Source organism: Pelobates fuscus, chromosome 4 (genome assembly GCF_036172605.1).
Source record: "Pelobates fuscus isolate aPelFus1 chromosome 4, aPelFus1.pri, whole genome shotgun sequence".
Classification (NCBI taxonomy): domain Eukaryota; kingdom Metazoa; phylum Chordata; class Amphibia; order Anura; family Pelobatidae; genus Pelobates; species Pelobates fuscus.
The window spans coordinates 327,241,569-327,255,145 of NC_086320.1; the positions used below are offsets into that span (position 1 = coordinate 327,241,569).

Consider the following 13,577-nt stretch of genomic DNA (forward strand, 5'->3'; position numbering starts at 1 on the left):
GTTACAATAAATTGATTGGGTAAGTAAACCCCTGCACAAGTTCTATTTGTATAGCGCTCCACTATTTGGTATATATATATTTATTATACCGTATATTTTCTTTGCTTATAAATAAAAAGAGTATTGGAAATTATGTCAAATAATAGTTCCTCTTTAAATATAATTTTCTAAATTAAAAATATGGACTTCAGGTTTCTCAACAATGATACGTAAATAAACGTCAAATTTTCTTATAAAAAGAGGTGTCCTGTTGCCAAAATGTATACAAATAGCCAACAAAAATATATGCCATATATATTTACTTTTTCTCCTGAAACTATTTTGCATTTCTTTGCTGAAATGTCAGTGTTTATAATCTATCTGGTCAGCATAACCAATCGCTTACAAAAATATGTTTTGTTTTTTTAAATCTTGCTAAAATGGTAAATCATGCAGTCTTAACAGTGTGTCCAGGCTGAGTTCCATGTTACCGGTAATTAAAGAAATAGTAATGTTTTTCTCTCTGCTTAGATAGATGACCTTGTTAACTCAAGTACACGTGCTTTTTCTGGTAGTTATTACCTTCTTTTTCTTATTCTACTGTACAAAGGTACGTTAAAACAAGAAAAAGAGTGCCATCACAGACATTGTACAGTAAAAAAAAAAATGCTGTCATGCACAGTTAAGTTACAAAAAATTAGTGCCATCATGATGGCCTTTGTACAGTGAAATGTGTCCACTATCAATGAATACTAAAGGACATTATAAAAAGATTCATATCATAAACAGGGCTTAAAAACTATTTTAGATGGATTTTGACATGCACACCGTAACGAATTCCTGTCTTAATCTTTTGAGCATCACCTATATTTCTCAACTTGGATTTTGGAAAGTCCCCTTTGGGCAAAGAAACTTGACAAATGATGTTTCCACAACTGTCCCAATAATGTTCCAAACTTCACCCTGCATTTCTGAATGGGCACATGGCAATGTATCCTGTATTAAAGACATCTCTTATTTAAAAACCATACCATGGGTTGTGATGCACAAGGACCAGTGACCAGAAACCAACGGCCCATGCTATGGTTTCAAAAAAATGTTGTGTTTAAACACCGTCCATTCCTAAGAGTATCTGCACTCTGCAGAAATACAGTATGAAGTCTGAAACACAATGTGCTATCTGAGCTCATTTGCATGTTATGCTGGGAACTCTGGGATAGTTATGTGGGTATCTCTGTGTCTACGAGCTTTAGATATGCAGGTGATGCACAATGGTAATTTTTCTATTTGCACCGTGTGGAATTTTAATTGGTTTCATATAACGTACGTTTGGATTAAACTCACTTTGTTCATCTGGATCTGCTGCTGATACTGTTTCTGTTTCTCCAAGAATTGCTGGTGTTGCTGCTGTATGACCAGCTGAGCCAGTGTGTTCTGTGGAAGTGGAGCAGACTGCGTTCTGTGCAGCGGCCTGTGGCGTGGCAGTTTATGGACAGCTCTTCCAGAGGGTGAAACTCTGTCTTTAGTCGCTAGTGAGGATTGCTGAAGAAGTGGTGTCCCCCCTGACCAAAGCAAAAGAGAAATACAATATTAAATTAGCGGTATGAATGAATAAATGAATATAAAAATCAAGAATGCAACTGTACTTTAGACTTTCAGAAAACAACATACACAGACATACAACAGCTGAAAGAATTTTTTTTAGGTGTTTTAGGTCAAAATAGTTTAATTACAAAGATTCCGCCACTCGGCTGATTTCCAGGTCAGCTATTTTGACCTAATATGCACCAATTCTTCTCCTAAATTCCTGTTTAGTAAATAGAACCCTCCGAGACTTTACATTTACACAGACATTTACTGCACATTGATAGCATTCAGCTTTGGTTTTATGTGTTGGCAGCATAAAGCAGGATTGTCACTATATAATTGAAATAAATCAGTTTAAAACAACATTTCCAACAGATTAATACTATTTTCATTTATCCAAGCTGTAATAGGTTCGGGCTGTAAATAACATACGGATATCTGGCAGTTTGGTCATGCAGACGAAACATTTTGGCATTCTACTGCAATTTTTGAATCCTCAGCAATAGATTTGTGGTACATTTTAAAATGGTTAGGCTGCTAACACGTGGGGGCACCAGGGCACTCCTGTAGCATGCTACAGTGGTTATGGTGCTTGAAGTGTTCCTTTTCTTTTTCTTTTTTTTTTTCTTTTTTGGTACTACTGCCTTAACTTTAAAATTCACTTTAATTTCCCAAATATTTACATTTTACTGAATAACTCTGAAGGTAGTATCAGTGCTAAAATGCTTACCATACGGACTCTGAAGGTAGTATCAGTACTAAAATGCTTTGTGATTATGCATAGACATACAGTGAATTTTCGTGAATTAAATTTGAATGGTATAACTTATGAGAAAGTAGCCAACTTGTGACTATGGCTGAGTTGGAGAATTTTTCCAGATCAGTTATTTTTGCCTATTTTGTTCATTCGGATTTACTTCACAAACATTCTCAGCTTAGTAAATAATCCTTAATGTCCGATACACATACCCCTTTAACTTGATATTAGATAAGTAGTTATGAGTTCTATGTAGGCCAGTTCCAGAAGGGCAACTCTCTCCATCTCTTGTACATGCCACCCAATTATCCCGATTCTCGCAGGACAGTACTGATTAAAAAAAAAAACAACAACAACATTCTGCCATCCCAACTTTGCTCCCAAATGACCCTCTTTTGAGGACACCAAGAATCTGTCTTAAAAAGTGTAGAGCGAGCCAATTTTTGCAGTGACCTACGTGGCAGTGGCCTACGCACTTTGCCTCGCCCACTGGTGCCCCGCTTAACTGGGTGCTGATGTTGGAATGGGGGTGGGACACAGTTATAGCACAGCCAGAAACTGCCAACTTGAATGCATGAATTCTGCCGCAAACGTCAATATAATTATATGTTACATAGCGTGAGCTTTGTTGTGGAGAGGAGTCAAGTCTGCAGCTCAGCTCCCACTCATCTCTCATTGGCTCATGGTGTACCTTCAGAAAGACCGTTTCCAAAAATGGGAGGCACGCTTAAGGGGACAACGTTTTGCTGCAGAAAGCAGTAAAACAATGTTTAATAAAACTATAAGGATTTAAATGTGGTGAAAAACACAGCATGAGTACACAGCCAAAACCTGTTAAATGCATTTAGGTTGTGTTGGTGCCCAGAGTGTTACTTTAAATGGTCTATTAATATAGAACTTTCCAAAGCAGTTATTGTTATCACTCTTCAACCAGGCTATTGGTGAATTAAACACTTTACTGAATAGCAGTATATAATCAAATTAGTGCTACTAGCTGTAAGAACATCTTGTTCTAATGAGCGTAAAGTGTTAACAATCTGATTTCAGGACTGCCATCAGTAATTACCTGTAGTTAAAAGCTTTTGACGCATTTGTTCTTTCAGCATTAAGTGTTGCAGCAAAGCCTGATGGCTACTGTTAGATTTTCCTTCTAGAGAAACATGGGCCGAGGATGCATTGAGACTTCCACCATATTGTCCAGGCAGTGAGACCCCCTGCCTTAGCGCCTCAGGGTCGTACTTCTGTTTTTCCTTAAATGAAGATGAGACCTGAGAAATACAATGAAAAGAAATGTATTCTAATCCCATTACATGCACATTAAAACATGGCTTTGTATTTTAAGTGTCAATGAATTAATGATCTTGTCCCAGATAATCCTTTTAAATGGTGGAATTAATTGTTGTATTCAAAGTATATTGAATCGGGAGTACATAACAATTGAAGACTCTGTGCGACAGTTACTGACCAATTCAGATAAAAAACAACAACTTTATAGTTTGAACTCATCATTGTGGAAATTCCAATAGAACATCTTTGACAGTATTAGAATGGAATTAATCAGACAATCTGCTTTTTGTATTCGCTCTGCCAGGAACAAAGTACTTTTAGACATTAGCAACCAGTGCCCACATAAAAGCTTTGTGGGTCCAAATCTGGAAGAAATTGAACAGATTAGCATAAAAATGCTTGTTTTGTGAAAAGCAATAAATACCTTAGTTGTTATTCTTTGTTTGTCATGAAGCCAAAACATCAAAGGAGAGAATGCAAGCTGTCAGCGTGTAGATGTGTTGAATAATAATTTCTTCATAGTATACATACATATGTGTGTGTAAATGTTTAACACAGGTCTTACTCCAAAATTAAAAATATACAATTCATTCATAGTTACAAAGTCGCTGCAACGGTGCGGTTCTATTAATGGACCGTTTTAAAACACACAGTGACTGGGGGCAAAATTATATACAAACAAGTTTCTAGAAAAAGGGCATAAAAAGCCAAGAAAAAAAAAGCACAAGGAACATTTTTTTGGCAATAGATATTCATTAGGGATGTAGTCTGGCCACATTTTGTACAACACCACTTCTTCTAACTTTCTCAATAAAATTTGTATAGCTATTTATTCAAACTGGAATATACATACTGATGACCTAGAGATCGACAATATATTTGAGACAGCCACAGGCAAAACTGCCGCTTGAGCGGTGTAGTGGTTATGGTGCCAGCAGTGCCCTGGCACCCTCACAAAGTAAATAGTACCTAAAGTCTGCCAGACACCACTCCCTGCCTCCACTACTAACAACAGAGAGACTGATTCTCCCTGTCATGTGATCACTCTCAGCTAAAGAGCTATCCCAACACTGCAGTGTATCTCTTGGAAAAACTACTTAAATCCAGTGTAATACTTGGCAAAGGTGCGATGAGTGAGGCTCTACAGCAGTGGTTTCCAAACCAGTCCTCAAGGCACCCCTACCATTCCAGGATTTAGGGATTACCCAGTTGTGGGTAAGGTGTTTTGTTGTTTTTCGTTCTTCTAAAAATACCTTAGACACAACTGGGTAATCCCTACATCTTGAACTTGTAGGGGTGCCTTGTGGAAGGTTTTGGAAACTACTGCCCTAAAGGAACAGTGGTTTGCTTGAGTGAGAAGGTATTAAAATAAAAAATTAAAACAACATTTAAAATAAATATTAAATACTGCAGAAATCAATGAGTGCAGTAACAGACTTGTACGCACTCTGGAATGTGTTTCATACACCAGACACACAGTGACATGTTGAATTTTGGGAACTCTATTTTTAAAACAAAGCCCAAATCTATTTTTTTTTTTTTTTTTTTTTTTTTTAAGAGCATTACCTTTGTACTCATTTCTAAAAATGACTTACATTGAGCTGTGAAGCGGCGGCTGCTGCAAGTCCTAAGGTGATGTTGGGTAAAGAAGGAGACGTGTATAGGTTTAGTAGATTTATTGACTTTTCAGGATGCACTAAATGTTGATGGTGAGACACCAAATGCTGGAAAAGAAAAATAATAAATCTTGAATACATTTACTTACAAATAAAGCATGTTTAGATTAAAAAAAACAAAAGAAAAATATATAACTTCCCCTTCAAATTTCTTATATAATATAATTGACAGAATGCAGAGAATTAACAGAACTCCCGTGTATTTACTGCAACAAGTATAGGCTGGAAAGTAGAACATTAACATAAAACTGTGCAGTAATAAAGACTTACAGGATTATTTACTCAAGTGAGAATTATCAGGAATTTAAGCTCAAAGTAGCTGAAATCCTGACAATTCTCACATTAGTAAATAATCCCGTGGATCTTACTATAGGTCACTGTTAATTAAGGAGGCCCAAGTACATACCAAACAAAACACTTTCAAAACACCTGGAACATTAAAGGGACAATGTAGACACCCAGACCACTTTAACTCGTTGAAGTGTTCTGGGTGCTGTGACCCTTTTGCACCTAGTGCTGCAATGTAAAGCATTGCAGTTCCAGAGAACTGGAACTGGAAGGGGCGCGAGGGAGCGGTAAGGCAGAGGGATCGGTAGTGCCAGGAATACAGCTTTGTATTCTTGGCACTACAGTATCCCTTTAAACTTTGTACAACCATGCCAGCCATTCTATATGTCTCCTTGCAGAATTATTGTAACCGGATACCTGCCTTGCAGGTGATGGACTTGCTTGAGAGCCCAAGCTCATTATGTTGTAAAGAATAAGGAAAGAGAAGGTGGGTGAGTGGGAAAGGAATTTCAATATAAACCAAGTGCAGGCTAGCCTCTGTAAATTGGACACTCCAAATCCAATACCAAGAAAAATGTATATATAGATTAACAGGGCGCCACAGTCACTAAATAGGTATAAGTGGGGGAAAGAACCATATAATAAATATACTGGTAAAAATAGTAATTTATTGGTACAGAAGTAGATAAAAATATAAATAAATAGCACAATCACAAGTGCTCAAAACATATAAGACAGGAACCCATAGGTATAGCAGCTCACTAATACATAATGCTGACCTGGGCAAATAAGGTGCAGATAGTAAAAGTGCAAAATGCAGTGCTAGTATAAGGTGCAAAACACTAGTACCAAAAATGCACCAAGTCCATAATATGTAGCCCAAGAAAGAGAAAAAATCAGCATATATAAACAATAAAACCGCTGATACCACGATGCAGGGTCCCAAGGGGTCGTCAATGTTTGCAATGCTCAACGCGTTTCGTCGTCAGACTTCCTCAGGAGCTTCCTGAGGAAGTCTGACGACGAAACGCGTTGAGCATTGCAAACATTGACGACTGCTTGGGACCCTGCATCGTGGTATCAGCGGTTTTATTGTTTATATATGCTGATTTTTTCTCTTTCTTGGGCTACATATTATGGACTTGGTGCATTTTTGGTACTAGTGTTTTGCACCTTATACTAGCACTGCATTTTGCACTTTTACTATCTGCACCTTATTTGCCCAGGTCAGCATTATGTATTAGTGAGCTGCTATACCTATGGGTTCCTGTCTTATATGTTTTGAGCACTTGTGATTGTGCTATTTATTTATATTTTTATCTACTTCTGTACCAATAAATTACTATTTTTACCAGTATATTTATTATATGGTTCTTTCCCCCACTTATACCTATTTAGTGACTGTGGCGCCCTGTTAATCTATATATACATTTTTGTTGTAAAGAATAATACTGTAGGACAGCAAGGGGAATAGACTTAGATGCATCTCTTGTTATTATGCCAAGGGCATGTGATACTGGCAGCAAACCACGCACACTATCATTAACCCATGGAGTTTGGACATGTCTGGGAGGGCAAGGCTGGAGATGCACCCTTTATTATTATATCACGGCCAGTAATACAGTGAGTTTACCCCCAGAGAACCTTCACTGTAATCAGCAAGAACTCAACTTGGGTGTTTTCGTTTTCGCATTCCCAAGCAAAGTAGAGATCAGCGCAATGCACTAAGACCCACATTTTAAAATACTGTGTGCTGGACGTTCACCAAGAAACACACAGACCTTCATTGCAGCAGGCTTAAAATTGTCAGATGGGGATAGATGAGAGATTACATTAAGCATATACACATTACTTTTATTCAAAGCAACATTCAGACTTTACTAGCATAGGCTACAGAGCAATTAAATGTTAATGAATGGCTGTTAAAGAATGAAACCCTTCATAGCAAGGTTCAAGTGTGGTTCATACCACAGAGTTCGACAAGTGCTTTGTGTGTAAATATTTAGTGACCAAAGGCTTCTACGAGCTCGGTTTAAATAAATTAAAATATCGCTGTTCTGCAGTTAAAGATGCAGTAAATATTTGCTTCTTTCTCTTCTCTCTCTCGTTCCATGTTTTTTTTGCTGACGCTATGCACATGGTGAATGAGCACAGTGAGTCAGGAGGATGTATGAGTATGTATACGACTTTTTAATGTGACACCCATGCATTCCGCAATAACTAGCTAATTAGTACAGCATCCTATGCAAGAAAGTAGGATAGAGTGCGGACATCCATTGTACAATGCTACGGAACCTGCTGGCGCTTTATAAATAATGATCAGAAAAAAATAGCTAAATACAGGCATTATCAGGGTTAGACATTAAAGTGTAAATACAAGGTGAATTTGGAGTGAATTTCAAATTTAGGGCCAAGCTGGTAAAACTGGAAATATTCTCTAAGTTATCTACACTTTCCATTCTGCTACTCTGGCCTTAAATTTGAAATTCACTTTAAATTCACCTTAATTTCTCACTTTAGTAAATAACCTTACTAAAAAAAATGGTATTCATTGATTATTGATTATCTCAAACACATCTTAAATTCCAGGCTGGCTGCTGGGTATATCACTAGTTTTCATGTAGCCCCATGTAGCCAAAGCGCAGCTTAAGCGGAACAGGGCCTTGACAGGGGTTAGGAGGCGGGCCCAGGAGGAACAGACAGGACAGGTGGGTTATGGGATATGTGGGTTTGGCTATTTAAGGGAGGAGCCATTTTGTAAGGTTCACTTCTAATTTCCTACCCGGTTCAGTTTGTGTGCATCCCGGTGCTCTCTATACTTTCTGGGTAGGGTTTCTCTTTTGTCTCCTCTGCAGGGCCATGGATATCGTGGAGAAGCTTCTGGAGGGGATCAGGACAGCGGCGCGGCAACAAGGAGCGGATTGGGTGCAGGCCCAGCTGGGCCCGGTCCTTGCTGCGGCGGCAGGACAGGAGGCCGGAGACTCACGCCCGGCGAGGGCCAGGAGGCCCCCGAGGCGTTTGAGCCCGGGAGGAGAACCGGAGGTCGGTGGCACGGGAGTGCAGGAGACAGCCAGTGGAAGTCGTAGCAGGCCCAGGAGCTGCCTGGTTGAGGCTCTGCCTCCCAGTGTGCGGCCGGGGCTTCGGCGTGGTGAGTCGAGACGGGCGGCTGCCCTGGACATCGATGCACCAACCCCTAACACGGATGGGGCCGTGCGCGGAGCAGGATCCAAGATGGCGGCCGGACGGCCTAGTGCGGGGCCTGGCGGGGCGGGGTCTCGGCCCAGGAGGGCACCCCCATCGGTCTTGGCGGTGGACTGCAGCACGCGGACTGGGACGGTCCACGACGGGCCCAACGTACAGCAGGCAAGTGCAGGGGCCCCTTCCGGGGGTCCCCTTGGCGTGGTGGGCAGGCGGGGAGTGAGGCCCGATTCCAGGGAGCGGGCGGACGGGGGGGCGGGTAGGCGAGCGGCCCAAGGGGAGCAGGGGTCGGGCGGAAGGCCCCTGGGGGGGGTGCGGGATGCTGCGAAGGGGTCCCGCGGAGTGCAGACTGGGCGGGCTTCCGTGGGAGAGGATGGGGGGTCCCTCGGTAGTTCTCTTGCGGGGCGGAAGGTAGTGCCTGCGGGTTCGATGGATGTTAGGAGGGTGGTAGAGGGTAAGGGGAAAGGAAAGGCTCCGAGGTCCGGTCGGTCGGGGATAACTGTCTCGGGGAGCGGGGTGTCACCATCCGCGTCCGTGGAGGGCCCCGGGGGAGGTGCCCCTGGTCCGGGTTCCGTAGGTGTAGTGGTAGGTCGGGCTGCAGCGGGGTTGGGGCGCGGGGCGGGAAGCGGGGAGGGTGGGCCTAGTTCGGAGTCGGGTAGTGCTAGCCCCTCGCCGGTTAGGGCCCCCAGGACACGCAGACGGAGGCCCCGGCGCAGGCGCGCAATGTCAGGGAGTTCGGCAGGGTCCGGGTCCCCCAGGTTGCCTCAACGGGGGTTGGCATCCAAAGGCGACGGTAGGAGTCGTAGTCCACGTGGCAGGGCTCTCAGGGCCTTTGGGGCGCGACGGCGGGAGGATACCCGGCGGGAGGCTTTGGCGGTTAGCAGGCGCTCCCCGGTTCGGGACGGGAAGGTGGTGGGGGAACAGTACGCCTTGCCCAGGACTTCTTCTCCTCTTTCCAGGTCCCGGAGTCGCTCCTCATCTGAATTTTCCAGGCACCGGGTGGGATCCCTGGTTGGCGGGACATCGGCGGATGGCGTTCATCCTGGACGAGCAGTGACGGACTGCGCAGCCCCGGGTGTCATCGGCCCCAGGGGCTTGGCCGGTGAGTCTATTGAATCGCTACAGTCCAGTGCACTAGTACAAACACTGCAGTCACTACTCCACTCACTGGGGGCGGGGGGTGGCACACAAGGTAGCGTAGGGCAGGTGTGGACGCAAGGGGGAGGGGAGGCGGGGCCCGGTCTAGGGACCCCGGCGGCAGTTGCGGGCGGGGAAGCTGTGTCGGCTTCCAGCGTGGGCGAGGCGGGAAGCGAACGGGCGGAGTTGACGGGGGGGGTGACGGAAGCAGCGAGGCAACATGCGTATGTGTCCTTCGCGGGCCCGCTGGGGGTGCACCTCAAGCAGGAGGTGAAAGATAAAATCTGGAAGGGGGAATTTTGCGAGATCTTCTCGCTTCTTCCCTTGGAGGACTTTCTTGACCTCAAGGAGGAGGACAAAAAGGACGAAAAGAAAGAGGAGGAGGAGAAACGGCGGAGGTATCGCAAGATACCGAAGTCTTTTGGTAACTGGCTAAGGGCATTCTGTATCCTAGCCAGCGTGATCGGGGAAAAATCGCCGGGCTCCTGCTCGTCCCTGTTTTGCTACTTGGACGGCATATGGGAGGCATACCGCACCTATGGCGGATTGGCATGGTGGCGGTATGATGAGCAGTTCCGGCAGCGGCTGGCGGCGAATCCGGGCATGCGGTGGGACCAGATGGACCTGCCTCTCTGGATGAAGCTCATGATGGCGCAGAAGGCGCAGCCCTTTCAGCACGCGGCTGGCGCTAAGGGTCAGTCCTCCTCGTCGGCCGCCTCGCAGAAGGGCTTATGCTGGCTCTTTAATGAGGGCCAGTGCAAGTGGGGCGCAGCCTGCCGCTTCAAGCACGAGTGCTCGGGCTGCGGTGGGGCTCATGGGCTCCAACGTTGTTTCAAGAAAGGGAAGTCCGGGGGGACGGGAGCCTCTGCCGCGGTTGGCGGCGGAGGGTCTCCCACTACCTCGGGGGCTAACCCCAGTGAAATTAGACGCGATGGAGCCCTGGCTAAACCGCTACGGTAACAGGGCAGACGCGGAGCTGCTTAGAGCGGGGTTTGGGCAAGGGTTTGTCATTCCGTTTCGGGAGAGGGGTGGCACTGCTTGCCCTCATAATCTCAAGTCCGTGGTGGAGTTCCCAGAGGTGGTTCGGGAGAAGTTGGACAAGGAGGTGCGGTTGGGTAGGATGGCGGGGCCTTTTGTGGCCCCGCCACTGGAGGGCCTTCGGGTCTCTCCCCTCGGGGTGGTCCCCAAGAAAGAAACAGGGAAGTTTCGGCTCATTCACCATCTTTCCTATCCTAAAGGGGAGTCGGTGAACGACGACATTGACAGGGACCTATGCTCGGTCTCTTACGCATCATTTGACCAGGCGGTCGAGCTGGTGAAGAGAGCCGGGCGTGGTGCGTTGATGGCCAAGGTGGACATCGAGGCTGCTTTTAGGTTGCTTCCGGTGCACCCGGCGTGTCACCACCTGTTAGGGTGCTTCTTTGAGGGGGGCTACTTTGTGGATTTGTGCCTTCCCATGGGGTGCTCCATTTCGTGCTCTTACTTTGAGAAGTTTAGTTCATTTCTCGAGTGGGTGGTGCGGACGGAAGCGGGAGATAAAGCGGTGGTGCACTATCTGGATGATTTCCTGTGTGTGGGGCCGGCCGGATCTCCCGCGTGCCAGCACTTGTTAGGTACCATTCAATGGGTGGCGGGCTGCTTTGGGGTGCCGCTGGCGGCGGATAAAACTGAGGGCCCGACTGAGTGCCTTAGTTTCCTGGGTCTGGAGATAGATTCAGTGCGGGGGGAATGTCGGCTGCCGCTGGCAAAGCTGGAAGGTTTGCGCGGCGTGGTGGCAGAGGTGCGTCGGGCACGGAAAGTGACCCTGCGCCGACTGCAGTCATTGGTCGGAATGCTCAATTTCGCCTGTAGGGTGATACCCATGGGTAGGGTGTTTAGCCGCAGCTTATCGGCGGCTACCGCGGGGATTAGGTCCCCTCACCATTTCATCCGGGTATCTTCGTCCATGCGGGCGGACTTGGGGGTGTGGGATACCTTCCTCAGGGACTTTAACGGGACGGTGTTCTTTCGGCAAGGGGGCGTGTCGACAGCTGAGCGGGAGCTGTACACCGACGCGTCGGGTAGCGTGGGTTTTGGGGCCTACTTCAGCGGGAGCTGGTGTGCAGAAAAATGGCCGGAGGCATGGGGGCAGAGCCCCCTCATGCGTAACCTGGCGTTTCTGGAGCTGTTCCCACTGGTGGTGGCGCTGGCGCTGTGGGGGGACCGGTTGAGGGACAGGAAAGTGGTTTTCTTCTCGGACAACATGTCCGTGGTGCACGCGGTTAATAATCAGTCTGCAGCATCGAGGCCGGTGGTAACTCTGCTGCGGCGCTTTGTTTTGTTGTGCATGTCCCTGAATGTGGTTTTTCGTGCGCGCCATGTGCCTGGGTACTTGAACGAGGTGGCTGACGCTCTGTCTCGTTTTCAGTGGTCCCGGTTTCGAACGATGGCCCCGGAGGCCCAGGACAGGGGTCAGCCGTGCCCGATCGAGATGTGGCAGCTAGGAGCGTCCTGCTTGGCGGACTCGTGAAGGCTTCGCTGGCACCGGCCACATGGGCCGCATACAGTAAGGTCTGGAGTTCATGGGAACGTTCCTGGGGCGGGCTGGGCCGAGGGGTACGAGGGGAGCCGCCTCTGGATGCCTTCTTGTGGTTTACCTTTCAATTACTGGCGGGGGGCGCCTCCCCGGCGGTGATTGACAGGAATATGGCTGCAATGGCGTTCTGGTTCAAGCTCCATGGTGGAGCGGATCTTACCAAGGCGTTTATTGTCCGGCAAGCACTCAAAGGGTATCGGAGGGCTCGGAGGGCCCCCGACGCTAGGCGCCCGGTGTCGGTGCATGTGCTGGGAGGGCTTGTTCAGGCGCTGCCCTCCATTTGTTTCAATGCATTTGAGGTGTCGCTATTCCGTGTGGCATTTCTTTTGGCTTTCTTTGGGGCGTTCCGCGTCGGGGAGTTGGTGAGCAACACCCGGGCGGCCACGGGGGGCCTACAGGTGTCTGGGGTACGTATACTGGATGGGAAGCTGGTGGTACACTTGGCTAGGTCCAAGACGGATGTGGAAGGTAAGGGCCGGGACGTTACGCTGGGGGCCCTGCCGGGCTCGGCATTGTGCCCAGTAGCTGCGGTGTCGGAGTATTTGGGTCAGAGGCCCGCGGTTGGCGGGTCCCTGTTGGTCCATGCGGATGGCTCGTCGCTCTCTCGCTTCCAATTTCAGAAAGTTTTCAGTCTGGGTCTGGGTCGGATGGGACTGGATGCCGGCACATACGGCACCCACTCCTTTCGTATTGGGGCGGCCACGGAGGCCACACGTCTAGGTTTGGGGGATGAGGTAGTCAAGCGGATTGGGAGATGGGAATCTGTTAGGTTCCGCTCATATGTACGCTTGGGTTTGTTGGAACACTAAGGGACATTGGGGCGGCCTGGGGGGTACGGGTGGTTTTATCCTGTGTTTTCTTTCTTCCCCAGGCCGGGTCGCTTGGATCGTGGGTCATTCCTTCATTTTCTGGGCCGGACGGAGGGCTGCAGCTCGAGCTCAAGGCCAGCAGCTGGGCTTTCCGGAGGACCAGCTCGTAGTGCGCTGGTGGGGGTATCGGGGCTTCTGCTGGGGGGACGTCTGCAGGGCAATATTTGGTATGGTCGCAGGCGGGGCGCGGCCGGATATGCTAGTTTTACATGCAGGCGGTAATG

At 47.2% G+C, this 13,577-nt stretch overlaps 1 protein-coding gene across 1 annotated transcript in view; it reads right to left on the minus strand.

The window, feature by feature from the left end:
• The window catches only part of HDAC9 (histone deacetylase 9), a 581,709-nt gene that overhangs the window by 116,725 nt on the left and 451,407 nt on the right, over positions 1-13,577 (minus strand). Inside the window, exons 10-12 of the mRNA XM_063452394.1 lie at positions 5,206-5,334; positions 3,390-3,591; positions 1,324-1,541 (exon numbers count right to left, since the gene is read on the minus strand). Of these exons, the coding sequence (XP_063308464.1) occupies positions 1,324-1,541; positions 3,390-3,591; positions 5,206-5,334 (549 nt within the window). The remainder of the gene's footprint in view (positions 1-1,323; positions 1,542-3,389; positions 3,592-5,205; positions 5,335-13,577) is intronic.